The sequence below is a fragment of the Ahaetulla prasina genome, chromosome 1, assembly GCF_028640845.1.
Source record: "Ahaetulla prasina isolate Xishuangbanna chromosome 1, ASM2864084v1, whole genome shotgun sequence".
Lineage (NCBI taxonomy): Eukaryota > Metazoa > Chordata > Lepidosauria > Squamata > Colubridae > Ahaetulla > Ahaetulla prasina.
Window position 1 is genome coordinate 245155834 of NC_080539.1, and position 19562 is coordinate 245175395.

Consider the following 19562-nt stretch of genomic DNA (forward strand, 5'->3'; position numbering starts at 1 on the left):
TTCGAAGAATTACAGGATATTTGAAATTGTTTTTTTAATATACATATTCTCATCAAAGCAGACTATAAGATAAAGTGGAACACTGTAAAATTTTATGAAATCACATAAAGGAGTTAAGGCAAGAGTATGGAGACAAAAGAATTTATATGATTAAAATGGTGCTACGTTGATGGAGCACTGTAATCCTTTCCTATGCTCTATAACTTCAGGAAGAAAGTACAAGTTACCCTAATTTTTGGCAAATCGGTTTGATAATGGGTGAGCTAAAATAAACATGTTTGAAAGCAGCATCCACACGTTTCTGAAGTCATGACTTGCCCTTCCAAAGGGTTGCATCAAAGCATAAGCCAGTTTCTGTAAAGCAGTTATGAATAGCTTCAATTAGAATAAGCCGCATGTGGAGTGAGCTATTTAAATATACAATGGCAATCAGGGTGATTTGTGCTTAAGGAGGAAAATGTAACTTGGTTTAGGCAACTAATTAAATTAATGAAATCCCCAAATATATTTTAACGCCAGTTTGCTTTTTAATAACATATTAATCTATAGATGTAATACTGCATTACGGTAATAGAATGTTTCTGAATAACCCTTAAGTCTACATATTGCTATATAATATTTAGTGACTTTGAATTCTTAACGGCTACCAAAATTTAATTTCACACTATAGCTGTTTTATTAATGGGGACATTGCTAAAAGGTTCCTAAGAGTTCAGTTGATATTTTAATTCAGAAGGCCTATTCCAACAACCACAATCCATATGCCGGATTGTGATAAGAATGCAACAAGTAAAATGTGGAAATAATCGATCATTCAGCAATGTGGGTTATGCAAAGTTGTGATTGTATCAGAATTTTTAAAAAAAACCTATTTCATCATTTCACTTTTGTCTGGTGCATATTTTGAATGTATTTAACTCTCACGACTAAATGAGTTGACTTCTAGAGTACTGAAAATATTGCCTGAAAATTTTGCAGAAATCATTTTTAATAAATCCTGAACAATTTTTATTTATTTATCATATTTACATACCACCCATATCATTGTCAGAGCAATTCTAGGCACCAGATAACCAGTAAAAAGAAAATGTCATACAGTACTGTATTCAAAAGGAAGAAAAAGGAAGATTTAACACTGTAGAACAATCAATTTTATGAGGATTTTGGAGTGTTCCACAGATAAAGAGTTTTATCTGTAAGTGCCTTGAAAGTAGTTCAAGAATTATCAGAAGTTAGAATGGATCTGTCAAGAATCTTAACATTATGGGAATCTGCAATAGATAAGAAATCAGGGGGAACAATTAAACGTGCCTTATGAAATTCTGTATATTATAAAATTTTATTACACAATCAAAAACCAAATCATAATTTTCCTTATTTACAAAATAAACATCATTATTTACATAATGATGTTCCCATATTTATGTTGTTGTTTTGGCTTGCTTGAGGCTAATCCAGCTCATTAGTAAACAAGTAACTTCCATAAAAGGACATGGGTATGCAATGTACATGATCTTGATTTCGCCCAAGTATCTTTTATCAACCTGATTTACCTAAGGTAGGTAAAATGAGGACCCAGATTGTTGGGGGCAATAAGTTGACTTTGTATATAATATACAAATGGATGAAGACTATTGCTTAACACAGTGTAAGCCGCCCTGAGTCTTCGGAGAAGGGCGGGATATAAATGCTAATAATAAAAAAAATTAGTTAATTGCACTGCATGACAATTTTTTTAAATTTGCATTTATATCCCGCCCTTCTCCGAAGACTCAGGGCGGCTTACACTATGTTAGCAATAGTCTTCATCCTATTTGTATATTTATATACAAAGTCAACTTATTGCCCCCAACAATCTGGGTCCTCATTTTACCTACCTTATAAAGGATGGAAGGCTGAGTCAACCTTGGGCCTGGTGGGACTTGAACCTGCAGTAATTGCAGGCAGCTGCTGTTAATAACAGACTGCATTAGTCTGTTGAGCCACCAGAGGCCCAATTAAGGATATATGAGTTCCAAAATTAATTCAAAATACGTTCATCAATAGTTGCTCATCAAACAGGTGGATTAAATGGGGGGTACCCCAAAAATCACACCTAGGTCCCCTACTTGATAATAATTACATTGCCAATTGATATTCTTCAGAAAACTGAAATCAGTTGTACTCGTTTGTGAACTATAGAAAAAAATATTTGGCATTCTGCAAATATTTTCTACTTTTACTATTATTTGGATCAATATGTGGTACTATTGGAATTATCTGTACATTTTCAAAATGAACCTGTGAAACTCATCAAAGATCTCTCTTAAATCCTCTTATTTTAATTTGATATGAGAACAATTGGTATGTTTTATTAGACAAGCAGAGAACATTTTGAGTACAACAGTAGCTGGAACAACACAAACTACAATTAAATGTTAATGATATGGTATGTCTCATTGATGTTTATGTATTTTCTATATTTTCAAATTTGTCGAATCTGGGACTGATCTGATTGAGGGGTTTATACATTTCATAAATATAAATAATGTATGAGGTTATTGAATTAATTAGGAGTAAGTTATACAATTCCCATGGAAGCTAATATTTCTATGAAAATTTGTAATAATTAGGATTTCAGCTGTTGCTTGAATGCTTTTAAATATCTAGGAAGAATTATTTCATAGGAAAATGTTACATGATTAAAAGTCCCACTGAAATATGAGGGAAAATAAAAGCAATACAATTGATACTATTTCAAGGTTGTTCTGTTTATTTAGAAGTTTCCTTAGATAAATAAATTTATTTTAAGCATATTGATACTTTAAAAATGTTTTCATAAAGAACAACTAGATTTTCTTAATTATTTTTATCTTTATCTTTAGGCACAGATCACTTTTTCAATGGAACACAATTTATTGTGAAAAAAGTATTATGGTCAAAATCAGAGTTACGTGATTCCTTCAACCCTTATTACATAATAAGCTCCCTGCTGTAATCCAGTTTTGAAAACTGCCCCAAACAAGGTGGGATTACTTTAAATCAAAATCTTGTCAAGATTTTTTTTTAAAAAAAATTGAGTTTAAATAGAAATTTGGGGTTGTGTAAAATTGCAAAATGGTAGTTTTTTCAATTAAAACATTCTTGATTTTACCATTTACTTCAGACACATTAGCACAATTTTAAAGCCTCAAATTCAATTATGCTAGCATAATTGAACAAAAATTGTAGACTTAAAAACTTTTAAGTCTACAGTATATTTTTTTTGTAAAAAAAAGAATAAATGGATATTGTTTGCAAGAACTTTGGAATAACTGGCTGGAATATCCTATATCAATCACTGGTTGGCTAAGAACTAAAAGAATATCTTAAAATTCAACAAAATATTATTTTTCATCTTCCTTGACACCCCTCCACCCCCAGAATGGTTGAAAAGTCAGCTATCCCCCTCATTTTATTGGCAATATAAAATGTGTGAGTGGTCGCTTACTTATATAATATGTACTTGTCCTACTGCCTATTTTGGTTTATACTTATTAATATTGCATTCCAAAGTTTTTAGTAAAGATGTTAATGTACTATTTTACATTCTTGGATCACCATTCTGTAGCTTCTTCCTGTTTATGCTTACAACAACATAAATAATTATAATAAAACCAATTAAATATTTAAAAAATCCAAAAATGGAAACATGATGAAATGAAGGCCTGGGTGAACAGAAGCCAAGGCCCACGGGCTGGATCCAGCCAATGGGGTGTTTAGATCTGGCTCATGGGGCCACCCTGGAGAGAGTGCCTTTGCCAGTGAAAATGGAGCTAGGGAGGGCTGCATGTGCCCTTGCAACCTTCGTTTTCCCTGGCAGAGGGTTACAGGAGGCTGTCGCAGCCGAGAATGGAGCTCGGGAGCCCATTTTTGCTGGCAGGTGCTGACATGAGTGATATTGAGCTGGCCATGCCCACCCTGGCCACACACCTCTGCCTCCCGAGGTCAGACACAAACCTGATGCGGCTCTCAATGAAATTGAGTTTGACACCCCTGCTAAACAATATGTCTGGTAAAAATTTCGTTGGATAGCAGTATTCTCAAAGACAGGTTTTTTTAAATTTTATATAACAAGAAGCTACTGCAAGATGATCAATTTGATCTTTTGCTGATCAAGCATTCGGTGGATTCCTTCATCTCCTTTAATTGGTTCCCCATATCCTACCCTCTTATCAGTGGTGGGTTTCAAATTTTTTTACTACCGGTTCTGTGGGTGTGGCTTGGTGGGCATGGCATGGCTTGGTGAGCATGGCAGGGGAAAGGTACTATAAAATCTCCATTTCCACCCTACTCCAGGGGAAGGATACTGTAAAATCTCAATTCCCCACCCCCACTTCAGGAGGAGGTTACGGCAAAATCCCCATTTCCTCCCGATCAGCTGGGACTTGGGCGGCAGAGAATAGATGGGGGTGTGGCCAATCAGAATTTTTACTACTGGTTCTCCAAACTACTCAAAATTTCCGCTACCGGTTCTCCAGAACTGGTCAGAACCTGCTGAAACCCACCTCTGCCTCTTATATTATATCTATTTCATGTACCTCCTTAGAGAAAACCTGTTATATACCCACCATGGAATTCATAGCAAAATGGTTATGTTGTGTCTGTAAATCAAGGGCATGTTGATAGCTCACTCCAATTTCAGTGTGGCTCTGCAGGAACAACTCTTTGTTATGGCTGATCCAATCAAACATCTGAAAAAGAAGAAAAACCCCTATTATGTTCAGAAATGCAGACAAGAGTCTTTTGTCTTTTAATTCAGAACTGTTAGCTGAGATTACATTTGAGAGACATCATTTAAATAAACTCAATAAAGTGTAATTGAATTAGTTGGTCTGTGTTATACTACTGCCATCCATGTAGTCTTCATTCATTCATGCTTAATATGGCTGCTACAAAAATCAACCCCCCAAAAGTTAAATGAACATTCAAGAACAAATATATGAAGATATATGTCCACAAAGATTCTCAAGTCATCCAGGTCATGGTTGTCCCAAAGGTGCTCTTTCAAGAGGCAACTGGACTTTCTGGTTTTTCTTTGAAGACATTTCACTTCTCATCCAAGAAGCTTCTTCAGCAACTCTTCAGAGCAGAAGCTGAATAAGCTTCTTGGATGAGAAGTGAAACGTATTCAAAGAAAAACCAGAAAGTTCAGTTGCCTCTTGAAAAAGCACCTTTGGGACATATGAAGATATACTTTACACTCTGTCAATTGATTTAATATTTGTACATAAAACTTTAGTAGGCTATATTAAACTAGGAGAGAATGTTTCAGAACTGGCTGGGGATGAAAGGAAAATTAGCAGATGAGACAAGAGAGTGAGAGAAAGATGGCGGGGGAGAGATGTTTTGAGTACATTTCATATTGCAAAAGATCCTTATACCTATGGAATTTACGGCTCTGAAAAGCTGCCATATCATACTCTCCAACAACGCAGCCAAATTTTCCATTCATAATTTCAATCCTATAATTGCTTTTACTGTACTAGTTATTCCACATGCGAGAAGAAAACAGGCCAATGGAGTTTAATTACAAATTAAATTGCTGTAATATATAAATGAACAAGCAGGATTCTTGTTTTTTTGATCTTCTCAATCCATTCGGTCTAAATGTAGCAGTGGCACTTAATTAGGACTGCTTTACATGGATTTCAATTAATACAAAAGAGATAGCACATAATAATAAGGTTTTTTTTTAAAAAAAGCAATGGCTAAGAGCCATAAAGATTATCTGCACTATGAAAAGAAGAATGGAGATATATATATTACTATTATTATCAGTTGCCGAGAAATATGAGTCCCATTATTCCAGTTGTACTCCAGATTACTTTTTCCAGCAATCCAAGATGCCATGTCTCATATTTGGAATATGTAGCAATTATCAGGTGAACCTCAAAACCTGGTTAACAAACTCGATCCACAGTAACATGGACTTGGCAAGCAAAACCAAATGGTGGTTGTGAAGTTTGAGCCAGGACACTCATATTTTTTTACAGAGCTCTATTCACTCATGGAAAACTAATGCCTTCTGCTCTATAACACCTGACTCACGGTGCACAATAGGCAAGATGACAAAGAACAGCAACACTTTATCTTCACATGGTAGCTTGCTTGAACCAAGAAATTGAAAAAAAGTATAGTAACACATTATAAGACTCAGGTGAACCTCCAGTATTTTTGAAGCAAACAGGACACTGAGTTACTTTGCCATAGAGATTACTACAGAGGAAGTTAGGTCAAAAACTAGAGCAGCTTTTTCTAAGTTCTGGCTGGTCTTGCAGGTTTTAATCTTTTTTTCCCCCTGAAAAGCAGAACTGATTCTGTCAAGACTGGTTTTAGCTCATAGAATCATCCGTTGTAATGTCCTTCCTGCCAACAACTACTTCAGTTTCAACTACAATAACACAAGAGCTACCAATAGATTTAAACTTAATGTCAACCGCTCCAGTTTGGATTGCAGAAAATATGATTTCTGTAACAGAATTATCTGTGCTTGGAATGCATTACCTGACTCTGTGGTCTCTTCTCATAACCCCAAAAGCTTTAAACAAAATCTATCCACTGTTGACCTCACCCCATTCCTAAGAGGACTCTAAGGGGCGTGCATAAGAGCACAAACGTGCCTACCGTTCCTGTCCTTTTGTTTCTTTATATATATATATATATATATATATATATATATATATATATATATATGTATATGTATATGTATATGTATATGTATATGTATATGTATATGTATATGTATATGTATATGTATATGTATATGTATATATATATATACTTCCTTGTTTCTCCTCATATATTTGTTTTTATATTATATAATATTTTTGTGTTATGCTTGTATATATTGTTTTGACAAAATAAAATAAATAAAAAATAAAATAAAAAGACAGCTAAATCTTGAAGAATCTTTCATGATTTGGCCTAGCACTCTCTTGGTTTTTTTCTCCTTTGCAGTTCCTCCTTAAGAGGGGACATGCAACCTAAATGAAAAAGATCTGATGCATAAGAGCAACATCGGTAAAAAGAAATCCACAGAAAGAAAGGGCCACACACCAACAACAGATTTTGATCTCTGCTTTAGGTACCAAAAATAATTTAGCTTATTAAATATCTTACATGTTGAACTTGAACATTCTCCCCCCAAAAATTGTGTTTTTATTTCCAGAAAGCCGCCTTGAGCGAGTAGGCGGCAATATATATTTTCCAAATAAATAAATAAACCAAGCTATACCCATTTATGGAGGCAACTGCCCTTAAAAAAAATCCTACACTTATACGTTACTTGTAGACAATTTATCTGGGATAAACCTGAAATTAAGCAACTAAAAAGCACCAAAGTATTGTTGCCAAGGGACTGTGAAAGCTTTTCTTTATCCATCATTATGGATATGGGTGTGCCGCAGGGGTCGATCCTCTCGCCCCTTCTGTTCAACATCTACATGAAGCCGTTGGGTGAGATCATCAGTGGCTTCGGGGTGAGATACCAGCTGTACGCTGATGACACTCAGCTGTACTTTTCCACCCCGGGCCACCCCAATGAAGTTGTTGAAGTGTTGTCCCGGTGTCTGGAAGCCGTACGGGTCTGGATGGGGAGAAACAGGCCCAAGCTCAACCCCTCCAAGACGGAGTGGCTGTGGATGCCGGCATCCCGATTCAGTCAGCTGCAGCTGCAGCTGACTGTTGGAGGCGAGTTATTGGCCCCAAAGGATAGGGTGCGCAACTTAGGTGTCCTCCTGGATGAACGGCTGTCGTTTGAAGATCATTTGACGGCCGTCGCCAGGAGGGCCTTCCACCAGGTTCGCCTGGTTCGGCAGTTGCGCCCCTTCCTTGATCGGGATGCCTTGTGCACAGTCACTCATGCGCTCGTTACCTCCCGCTTGGATTATTGTAATGCTCTCTACATGGGGCTCCCCTTGAAGTGCACTTGGAGGCTTCAGTTAGTCCAGAATGCAGCCGCGCGGGTGATAGAGGGAGCCCCGCGTAGCTCCCACGTAACACCGCTCCTGCGCAGGCTGCACTGGCTACCTGTGGCCCCCCGAGTGCACTTTAAGGTTTTGGTTATGACCTTTAAAGCGCTCCATGGCTTAGGGCCCGGGTACTTACGGGACCGCCTGCTGTTACCGTATGCCTCCCACCGACCAGTACGTTCTCACAGAGAGGGACTTCTCAGGGTGCCGTCCGCCAAGCAATGTCGGCTGGCGGCCCCAGGAAGGTCCTTCTCTGTGGGGCTCCACACTCTGGAGCAGGCTTCCCCGGGTTTCGCCAAATACCTGACCTTCGGACCTTCCGCGAACTGAAGACACACCTTTTCATTCGCGGGGCTGGCTTAAATTTTTAATTTTATAAATTTTAAATTTAATTGATTTTAAATTTGTTATTTATTTTAAATGGGGTTTAGTTTTATAAATTTTAAAATGCTAGGCTAATTATAATAAGTTTCTTAATTTCTATTTTAAATTGTACATTGTATTGTTATTTTTACTGCTGCCTGTACACCGCCCTGAGTCCTTCGGGAGAAGGCGGTATAAAATCAAATAAAAAATAAAATAAAAAGACAGCTAAATCTTGAAGAATCTTTCATGATTTGGCCTAGCACTCTCTTGGTTTTTTTCTCCTTTGCAGTTCCTCCTTAAGAGGGGACATGCAACCTAAATGAAAAAGATCTGATGCATAAGAGCAACATCGGTAAAAAGAAATCCACAGAAAGAAAGGGCCACACACCAACAACAGATTTTGATCTCTGCTTTAGGTACCAAAAATAATTTAGCTTATTAAATATCTTACATGTTGAACTTGAACATTCTCCCCCCAAAAATTGTGTTTTTATTTCCAGAAAGCCGCCTTGAGCGAGTAGGCGGCAATATATATTTTCCAAATAAATAAATAAACCAAGCTATACCCATTTATGGAGGCAACTGCCCTTAAAAAAAATCCTACACTTATACGTTACTTGTAGACAATTTATCTGGGATAAACCTGAAATTAAGCAACTAAAAAGCACCAAAGTATTGTTGCCAAGGGACTGTGAAAGCTTTTCTTTATCCATCATTATGGATATGGGTGTGCCGCAGGGGTCGATCCTCTCGCCCCTTCTGTTCAACATCTACATGAAGCCGTTGGGTGAGATCATCAGTGGCTTCGGGGTGAGATACCAGCTGTACGCTGATGACACTCAGCTGTACTTTTCCACCCCGGGCCACCCCAATGAAGTTGTTGAAGTGTTGTCCCGGTGTCTGGAAGCCGTACGGGTCTGGATGGGGAGAAACAGGCTCAAGCTCAATCCCTCCAAGACGGAGTGGCTGTGGATGCCGGCATCCCGATTCAGTCAGCTGCAGCTGCAGCTGACTGTTGGAGGCGAGTTATTGGCCCCAAAGGATAGGGTGCGCAACTTAGGTGTCCTCCTGGATGAACGGCTGTCGTTTGAAGATCATTTGACGGCCGTCGCCAGGAGGGCCTTCCACCAGGTTCGCCTGGTTCGGCAGTTGCGCCCCTTCCTTGATCGGGATGCCTTGTGCACAGTCACTCATGCGCTCGTTACCTCCCGCTTGGATTATTGTAATGCTCTCTACATGGGGCTCCCCTTGAAGTGCACTCGGAGGCTTCAGTTAGTCCAGAATGCAGCCGCGCGGGTGATAGAGGGAGCCTCGCGTAGCTCCACGTAACACCGCTCCTCGCAGGCTGCACTGGCTACCTGTGGCCTCCAGTGCACTTTAAGGTTTTGGTTATGACCTTTAAAGCGCTCCATGGCTTAGGGCCCGGTACTTACGGGACCGCCTGCTGTTACCGTATGCCTCCCACCGACCAATGCGTTCTCACAGAGGGACTTCTCAGGGTGCCGTCCGCCAAGCAATGTCGGCTGGCGGCCCCAGGAAGGTCCTTCTCTGTGGGGCTCCACACTCTGGAGCAGGCTTCCCCGGTTTACGCCAAATACCTGACCTTGGACCTTCCGCGAACTGAAGACACACCTTTTCATTCGCGGGGCTGGCTTAAATTTTTTAATTTTTATAAATTTTAAATTTAATTGATTTTAAATTTGTTATTTATTTTAAATGGGGTTTAGTTTTATAAATTTTTAAAATGCTAGGCTAATTATAATAAGTTTCTTAATTTCTATTTTAAATTGTACATTGTATTGTTATTTTTTACTGCTGCCTGTACACCGCCCTGAGTCCTTCGGGAGAAGGGCGGTATAAAAATCAAATAAATAAAAATAAATAAATAAATAAATAAATAAATAAATAAATAAATAAATAAATAAATAAATAAATAAATAAATAAATAAATAAATAAAATTATATACCCCTTTTCTGGGGGAACAAAGTGTATGGCTCTTCATGGACAATTGCAAAACCACATGGACACAGTTAGTTGCTTTTTATGTCTCCCCCATCAGTCTAAATTTACTTGGAAAGTATTAAGAGCAAACTAAACTAACTTTTTCATATATCTTGAATATATGCTTGACTATTATTACTATTAATATTTTGCTAAAACTGTGCAAACCAGTGGTGGGTTGCCCCCAGTTCGCCCCAGTTTGAGGGAACTAGTAGTGGCAGCGGTGGGAGGCTCTGGTCACCCACCCAATTGTCATCAAAAATGCTCTGCGCATGTGCAGAAATGCCACATGCTCGCAAAGCGAGAGAGTGTGCCTGTGCACTACTGATAGCATACCGATAGCACCGGGATTTGAATACCACTACTGGTGCAAACCCAATGGAATTAGTAATACACTTAGAATACTTTGTAGTTTTCCTTTCTGGATAGATTCATCATTCACTATAAAAAAACATTAAAAGCACACAATCTTTCACATCTCTTCGTAAAGCTTATGTTGAAAGACTTATTTTGTCTTGTCATAATATTGGCATATTATGTGCATGCGTCCACATGTACACAGTACACACCAATACAAACCCACAACTGTACTTCTACTACCCGTGTTTCCCAGAAAATAAGACCCTGTCTTATATTTTTTTTGAACCCTGAAATAAGCGCTTGGCCTTATTGCCATGCGCTCAAAAGCCCGATTGGAAATGTCTTATTTTGGGAGAAACAGGGTACACAAAACGATCAAGGAAAGCAAACCATTTCGGTAAAATCTGATTACTTAAAAAATATTACAATCAAATTATGACAATGAATAAAATGGAGATAGATGCTAGAATTCACAGGTTGGGTTATTTAATGAAGGAAAAAGGTTATGGAGTGCTGAAGGGAGAGGCACAATGAATTCAGTGATTGGAAAGTATGAATCAATGAATTCAACAACACTGGAAAATTCTGGAAAATTCATGGGGTGGAGAAAAAGATTTCTATAATGAACATCTGACTATCACTTTTAAAATTAGCAATCGCAACCTTGATATCATACTTAAAAAAAGAATCTTATTTTCAATGATCTTTATGCCTTGTTGCCTCAGATAATAGGAAATGCATGCAAGTAGACAAACTGACACATCTTTCCTAGTTGCTGATGTGTCTCCTGTAGCTGCATGTCTTCATATTCCCCCAAGAAATATAAGGCCATTAATCTTTTATAATTCTCTGGTGATTTAGTTGAATATCATAAATTCTTTCACAGATAAATGACTTTTAAAGATAATTATCTCTCTAGCTCATTATCTCATGTTTTCTGCTTGAAAAGCAGGGACACAGAATTGTTAAGTGCTCCAAAACTGCATTCAATTTATTGAATTCTTCTTTCTGAAGGAATCAGAGATAGTATGCAGGATTACTCTGCAACATTTCGGTAAATGTATAAACTAGAGATCTGAGCTAGATCCCTATACATGTATTTAAATTTCTCAACTGATATTAAAATGAAGACCTAATAGTTCACACCTAATAATTAATTAGAATTCTTTTGCAATTCTAGTCTTTGGGTTTAGTGTGACTGAGCAAACAAATTAATACAATCTATTTAATTGCTCCTGCTGGACTCTTTTTTAATAGCAAAGGTGGTTAAGCAAACCAAACTCCCTATCATGTATTTGATATTATTGTACACAAAAACCTGAAACATTGTTGGAACAAATTAATCATAAGTGAGATTTCCTGGTTTGCTTGGCTGCTAATATTAGAAGTAGAAGTTGAGTGGAAGAAATGAAACAGCATACAGGTAGTCCTTGATTTACAACAGTTTATTCAGTGACTGTTCAAAGTTACAAAGGCACTGAAAAATGTGACTTATGACCGTTTTTCACACTTACGTTCGTTGCAGCATCCCCATGGTCTTGTGATCAAAATTCAGATGCTTGGAAACTGGTTCATACTTATGACCGTTGCTGTGTCCCAGGTGATCATGTGATCACCTTTTGCAATCTTCTGACAAGCAAAGAAAACGGGGAAGCTAGATTCACTTAACGACTATGTCACTAAGTAAATAACTGCAGAGATTTACTTTAACAACTGTGGCAAGAAAGGTCATAAAATGGGAGAAAATTCACTTAACAAATGTCTCACATAGCAACAGAAATTTTGGGCTCAATTGTGGTCATAAGTTGAGGACTACCTGTACTTGTTTTTACGCTCTTTCTAGAATCTAGATCAGAGGTGTCAAACTGGATTGCTTGGAGGATCGGATCAGTATTGAGTTGTCCTCCGTGGGCCAGCCAAGAGGGGGAGAGGAGATAGGATGGATGTTTTGGCCCGCAGAGTGCTGGAGGCCATTCAGGCCAGGAACAGGGCATGGGGGTGGAGGACACCTGTGCCCCTCCGTGCTCCATTTTTGCTAGAAGAGGCACCGCAGGCCGGTCATTTGCTATTTCCAGGCTGGCCCTGTGGGCTAGATCTAAGCACCCCGTGGGCCACTAGCCTTGAGTTTGACACCCTTGATCAAGATCATCCTACCAATGGCAAATATCTTTAAGTACATTCTAAATTCATACGTTGATATAAATATCATCTTAAACAGTCAAGAAGCAAGTTTACAAGACTTACAAAGGAGGTAATAATCTTTCAGACATTTACTTTCATACCTACTGATGGATTAATTAAGGTGCACAATTCCATCAAGGATATTGCAGCATAGTAATAAATTTATGTGGGGGCATGTCAGCAATGCCCTCAATTATTATCCTGTAGAACACTCTGCAACAGACATCCAATTTATTACTATTGAAGCAGATTTTCATACAATATTCATATCAGGCAGAACAACCCTTTGATTCATAGATCTTTTGCTCCAAAATAAGCTTCAGAAATTAGAGAAGGCTCCCAATTGTAATGTTCTTTGGCATACATACATAGATACATACATGTAATATTAATAAATTTTTTTGATTATAATAGTCAAATCTAATACAAACTAAATTTAAAGAACAGAAATGGAATGAGTAAAAACGTGCAAAGAAAAAAAGAAAATATAATAAAGAAAAAGAAATATATAAAGAAGTGACTTCCAACCTTCATCACAAGTATAAATTAATTTAGTAACTCTTCACCCTTCTCTTAAGTTACGAACATTTATTTTATTACAATTTTTTATTTTTTCTTTATTTCTAGAGAAATAAAGATTTGTCTCTTATCTACAAACAAATCCATAAAGCATCATCTTTTCAGTTTTGGTATATAAGCAGAATTTCCATAAAGAATAGTAGGAAGTAACAACATATCTTGTTTTAACCGTGATCAAATAAGCCAACTTTGTGTTCCTTCCTTTTACTTCTAATAGTCTTAATTTTTCGTTAATTCAAACATTGTTATAGGATTTGATTTCTCTTCATTTCTTCTTTGTCCCATTGCATGGAATTTTTCAAGGCTTTAACAAGCTTCTTTTATAAATCCAATAGGAAAAAATTACCCTGGTCACTTTCTTAGTTGTCACTTTTATTTCCATTTTAAAACTTCAGCCAATTTCTTTTGCAGATTCAGTGAAACAGCCTTTTCTAAGTCATTCTCTTGGCCTGTCAATTTTAAATCCACTTCCAATACCATCTCTATCTTGTCTTACCATTACTGACATTGTTGATGTTGTGGCTACTATTTTTTAATCCCAGTCTTCAAAAGTCTTCGGCATTTTCGTTGCCATAGTGCATTGCATCATCTTACAGCCATGTATATCGTTCCTCTACTTAAAATTTTTAGTCCCCTCTAATGTCGTGTTTGAAATCATGAAATTGCTTATCTATGTCACGTCATATAAAAACAAACTTGGGATCTACTTCCCATGAGAAGCTATTTATATTTTATAATTAATTTCAAAATCTTATTGTAACTTTCAATATTCCAATTTTATCTGGGCCCTTATTCTCTCATAATTTTGACTGTTGATTGTCTGTCATACATCCCCTTTCTTGAATTTTGTCACCCTGTTGAGTTTCTCTTGGCCAATGTGTGTCAGGCACATAAGATCAGGGTCACATACGAAGGTCCAATTAAGCTGATATATTGGTACTCATGCATATGCACAGAAATATTCTTAACTTACAATGGACTTCAAGGGAGTGAGTGGGTGGACTTAGTTCGCTTGTGGCAATGTAGAGGTTGTAGGTCGATTCTTATTTTAATTCCACCTTCAGGTTCTTCCACTCTTTCCCTTACAGTGGTGGCACTTTAGATACACTTATATTCTGATTTTTTTCTGAAGATAGGGTCTTTCCGGGTAAGTTTCAAACCACACAATGTGATGATTAGTAAGAATCCACAAAAGCAATCAGTAACTCTACTGTATCTGTCTGTGCTTGTTTACATGCTGGCATCAACAAAATGAAGGAAAAAATACCAGAAAAGCACAATTACTAAGATTACTTAAATGAAACAAAATGAAATGGAGAGGCAGAAGAATGTATCTCCATCAGAGGTTTTACTTTTCAGGGCAACTACCAGCATGCAGAGGCACTGTTTTGACCCAGATCCCCAAACATGACCAACCCACTGAAGTTAACTCAAAGATTTCTTTATTAAGAATGCCAGCAGCCCCAGCAAAAAGTTTCTCTTCCACAGCTAACAAGTCCATCCAGCTGGAAGATGAATAGTTGTCCACCACATCTATTTATCTCCAACCCCTTGCTTTTAATCCCCAGAGCTAGGGTAGGGCTTCACTAGCAGCGGTGGCTCTTCTGTCCCAAGGATTGGCCCACAGATTTCCACTGCTCTCCTCTCCTCTGACTTCTCCACATTCACGTGTCAGGCATGGGACCCAGATGTTCCTCCTCTTTTTCATCAGCCACTTCCAGACCTGGGGGATGTTGATTCTCCATCTGAGGGCTCACGGATGGCCCAGTCTATGCCTCTCTCTCTCTCTCTCTCTCTCTCTCTCTCTCTCTCTCTCTGACATCTCCATTTCCTGTTCTCCCTTGGAGCTCTCAGGTTGCCTTGATGATGATCCTGACTCCCATACTTCCTCTTCATCTGATTCAGCTGCTGGAGGGGCCAGCAGCTGACCAGCCACAACAGGCACATTTGTATACATACAGAATGTTTTATAGACTTATTTCTCTTGGTTTATGCCTGCAGTTTTCAGATTTGAATTGTCACATCTGCACTGGTGCCTGATCTGAATTTCAAATTCCTCTTTTGCAATGATTTGAATTCAGAATTTGAACTTTGCTTCAATCTGCAGGCATAACAATGAGGCCAGCCTGAAAGGCTTCCAGAAAATATTAAGGTTTAATTCTGCACAGCATCCTCTCTCTCTCTCTCTCTCTCTCTCTCATTCTGTGTGTGTGTGTGTGTGTGTGTGTGTGTGTTTTGTTCTGAAAAGCAAGAGGCATTCATTTATGATTTTTGAATTCCATAAAACTGCTGCAATATCTCCAAATTATAATAATGAAAAAAATACACGAAATCTTGTGAAGTACAATAGAACAGAAGATCTGTCTAAAGATTTAGTGCTCAGATGCTTAGTAAGCCATTTCTAATACTTGTAGAGAAAAGAATACAATTTTGTATGCTAAATATTAACTGCTGGCTCACAGATGTTTTAAAGATGTTTCACCACGTAGCATTCTAAATCAGCATTATAGGGTGTTCACATTTCTCATTGCTATAGAGAAATTGTAGGATGAGATTCCAAAACTCTTTTCTAAACAGGAGATATATGCCTTTTCCATTAATATTTTGTCCATTATCTCTGGATATCCTTATTCTATACTCTTTTTCCATAGTGGGTGGGAAACATTTAGACTTATACAATATTGTGAAACTAAAGCTTCAAGATCTTGGACTTTTGCGAAAAGATATTGAACAAAGGCCAAAGATAAAAAGAAAATGAAAAATTGCACTTTTAAATTGTGCATTGAAACACTGAAAAGATAGATATTTTTCAGTGTTGCAGGAGCCTTTTACTTTATCTGCCAGACCAAAGTGCGCCCTCCACCTCTGCCTATGTTGAAACAACATTCAGATTCACAAACTAGACAGCAATGTGTCAGCTTATCATATTGTGCAATTATAGACAATGTGATTAATAGTTTAGTATATCATGCAAACCTGAGTAGTTGAATTAATTCAATTAACCACGATTCCTTAAACAATGGATAAACAGAGCTTGTAAACATAACTATCTCCCTATTATTCGGTTCCTGGCTGCTGTTCTATATTTTATCTGCTTTTCTGATTCTTGATGAGGGAGAAAGTATGTGAACAGACAGAAGTTAACTGGAGATGAAAAGAAACACCAGATGTTATAATTTTATCCGGATTACAAATCACCCTACTCACACTAAATGAACAAAATGATGATAAGGATAAGGAAGCCAAGTCTAATGGACAATTCAATTCAATAATCTTATACATAGTGACTCAAAACTCCATTGAATGCCATGAGACCTATTTCCAGGTTAGCCATCAGTGTCCTGTCAGAGATTTTGTTCATTTCTCCATTCAACAAGAATTTTTTAAAAGGACCATCTGTAAGGATCAGACTCACAGACTGTTTAGCATAGACCAAGTTCTTTACAGATGGCTGGAGGATGGAACGTCATTGCTCATAATACTAACAATACCCAGAGCACCAGGACTGCAATTTGGATGGATGTTCAGGAAAACAGCAGCATCCAAGGCTCCTACAGTGTGAAAGATCTGGAGTTCATTTTGGCACATGTTTCTACAAACACAATGTTTTGATTTGGCAATCCAGTTAGCACTCAGCTCTCCAAGTGCTGCAAGCAAATTGGATTGTTTTTTAGGAGCCCATTCATCGGGAGATCAGAAATATGGGTCTTGCTGCCTCCTCAAATGACGTTGCAAGTTTGTGTCACCAATTGTTTACAGCTGAAGCGGGACATTTTTCAGCTGCTGTGGCCAAAAAAGTTACACTGGGGAACACTGCAGTTTTCCTAAAGGACCCTGAAGAACCAAGACTGTGCTGTTCTCCATTTACAGTAACTGTATTATATTGGGAAAACGGAGTAAAGAGATTTGTATTATGAACTTGTCTTCCATGATTATTCAGTCTTTTGTTGAGTATTTCCAAAACAGCACAGCATGATTTGGAAAGCATACTTTTTCTAATGTGACAGACTGACCCGAACTGCAATATATTTTCTTTCAGGACAGGGAAGACCTCCAAACAATAAGCACTAGGAACAGCTATGATACTGTGCAGAACCATCAAATTCCCAGGCCCCTGGTAGAGGGCCTGACATTGAGGAACATACATACCACCCATAGGAGCAAGACAAGAATAAGATATAGTATTATATGTAGATCAGGGGTCTCCAACCTTGGTCCCTTTAAGACTTGTGGACTTCAACTCCCAGAATTCCTCAGCCAGCTTTGCTGGCTGAGGGACTCTGGGAGTTGAAGTCCACAAGTTTTAAAGGGACCAAGGTTGGAGACCCCTGATGTAAATGATTGATGATATATGTGATATATATTTCCAGTTTATGTAAATTGTCATTTAATTTCTTTGCTTTCATTCATCATAAAATTATAGGCATAAACACACTCAGGACTTGTATAGTCTCGCTCCACAGACAGAAAGAGAATTGGATATCAGTTGCAGATCAGTTGCAGAACCATTATCTATCCAGGAAGTATGTATGTACATCCAATGTATGTAGTTTAAGAAAAATAAAAGGACTGCCTTTGCTGCTGCTATTCCCCGGCAGAAATAATCCACTAGGATGGCCAAAACTGTTTCTAGTTATTTGCAGGGTGAATGGAATACTTATTCTGCTTTTGAGATCACTTTGATGCAAACAGAAAACGTGTTCCATTACATGCCATGTAAACCATTACAATTGATAAACAGCAATTTGCCAGCTTTCTTGCCCGAGTCCCAATATTTCAATTTCTTCAAAGAAAATTCCTCCTGTTTAGTATAGAAAACAACCAGCTTTACCTTAGCGAATATACAAGCTTTTTTTTCTGTAGGGTTCTTTGCATATCAAAACATTTTCTTCAATCATTGATATCCATCTGTTGGTAACCAAAATTTCTATGTTTTCTTTGTATAGCTGCATAAATCACAATCGAGCTCCCTAGCCTTGCAAGACTAGCTGAATTACCACTGACTTCAAAAAAATTATAACATTTGTTGCTTAATATACAATAGATTTTTAAAAAATCATACAGTAATATAGAAGTATTAAAATACCATCCATCATTGACTAACTTAACATTTTAAAGTAAAAGATTGTGATCAGAGCATGATCTGATAAGTATATAATTAATCTTGGAATCTATATGCTGATCAATTAGAAAAGAGTATTTTATTTAAAAAATGTCCAGGCATAGGAAGTAAACATATAATCCCTGGTGGTCGGATTATGTTTATACCAGTGGTGGATTTCAAATTTTTTTACTACTGGTTCTGTGGGCACGGCTTGGTGGGTATGGTACTGGTTGGTGGGCATCGCTTGGTGGGCGTGGCAGGGGAAGGATACTGTAAAATCTCCATTCCCACCCCATTCCAGGGGAAGGTTACTGCAAAATCCCCATTTCCTCCCAGTCAGCTGGGACTTGGGAGGCAGAGACTAGATGGGGCCAGTCAGAATTTTTACTACCGGTTCTCCGAACTACTCAAAATTTCTACTACTGGTTCTCCAGAACTGGTTAGAACCTGCTGAAACCCACCTCTTGTTTATACCAAATATTTTTCAAATTAAATTCCTGAAAAAAACATAATGCATGTTCAACTTCTGATCTAAAATACATTTTTGGTTGGGTACTCTGACTCATAGAAAAATCAAAACCAAGATGAAAAATTCAACTAAAACCTTTGAAATGATACTGAATTTTGAAAATAAATCTGAAACAGCTATGGTATAAAGAGCTCTGCCAGTTGACTTGGGGCTTCAATGGGAGTGTTTCATTTGGGGGTGTTTGATAGACAGATCCCACCTCCCCTTCCGCTAATCTTACTTTCCCCCCTCCCATCTTTTAGTTAGGGCTGAATATTTATTGGTTTTATAAAATTTCATGTTTTTGATATTGTAAACTGTTACCCTATGCCTATGGTAAGATGGCAAATAGATGATAGATAGATAGATAGATAGAATTATGTAAGAGATCATAAACATTACCCAAATACCTAAATATTACTTAAATATTTTTAATAATAATAATAAAATTTAAATCTAATAAAATAATAA

General features: G+C 37.6%; 1 protein-coding gene across 1 annotated transcript in view; it reads right to left on the reverse strand.

Moving 5' to 3' along the window:
* KALRN (kalirin RhoGEF kinase) overlaps positions 1-19562 on the reverse strand; it is a 545114-nt gene that overhangs the window by 213438 nt on the left and 312114 nt on the right. Inside the window, exon 6 of the mRNA XM_058195145.1 lies at positions 4590-4712. Coding sequence (XP_058051128.1) covers positions 4590-4712 — 123 coding nt within the window. The remainder of the gene's footprint in view (positions 1-4589; positions 4713-19562) is intronic.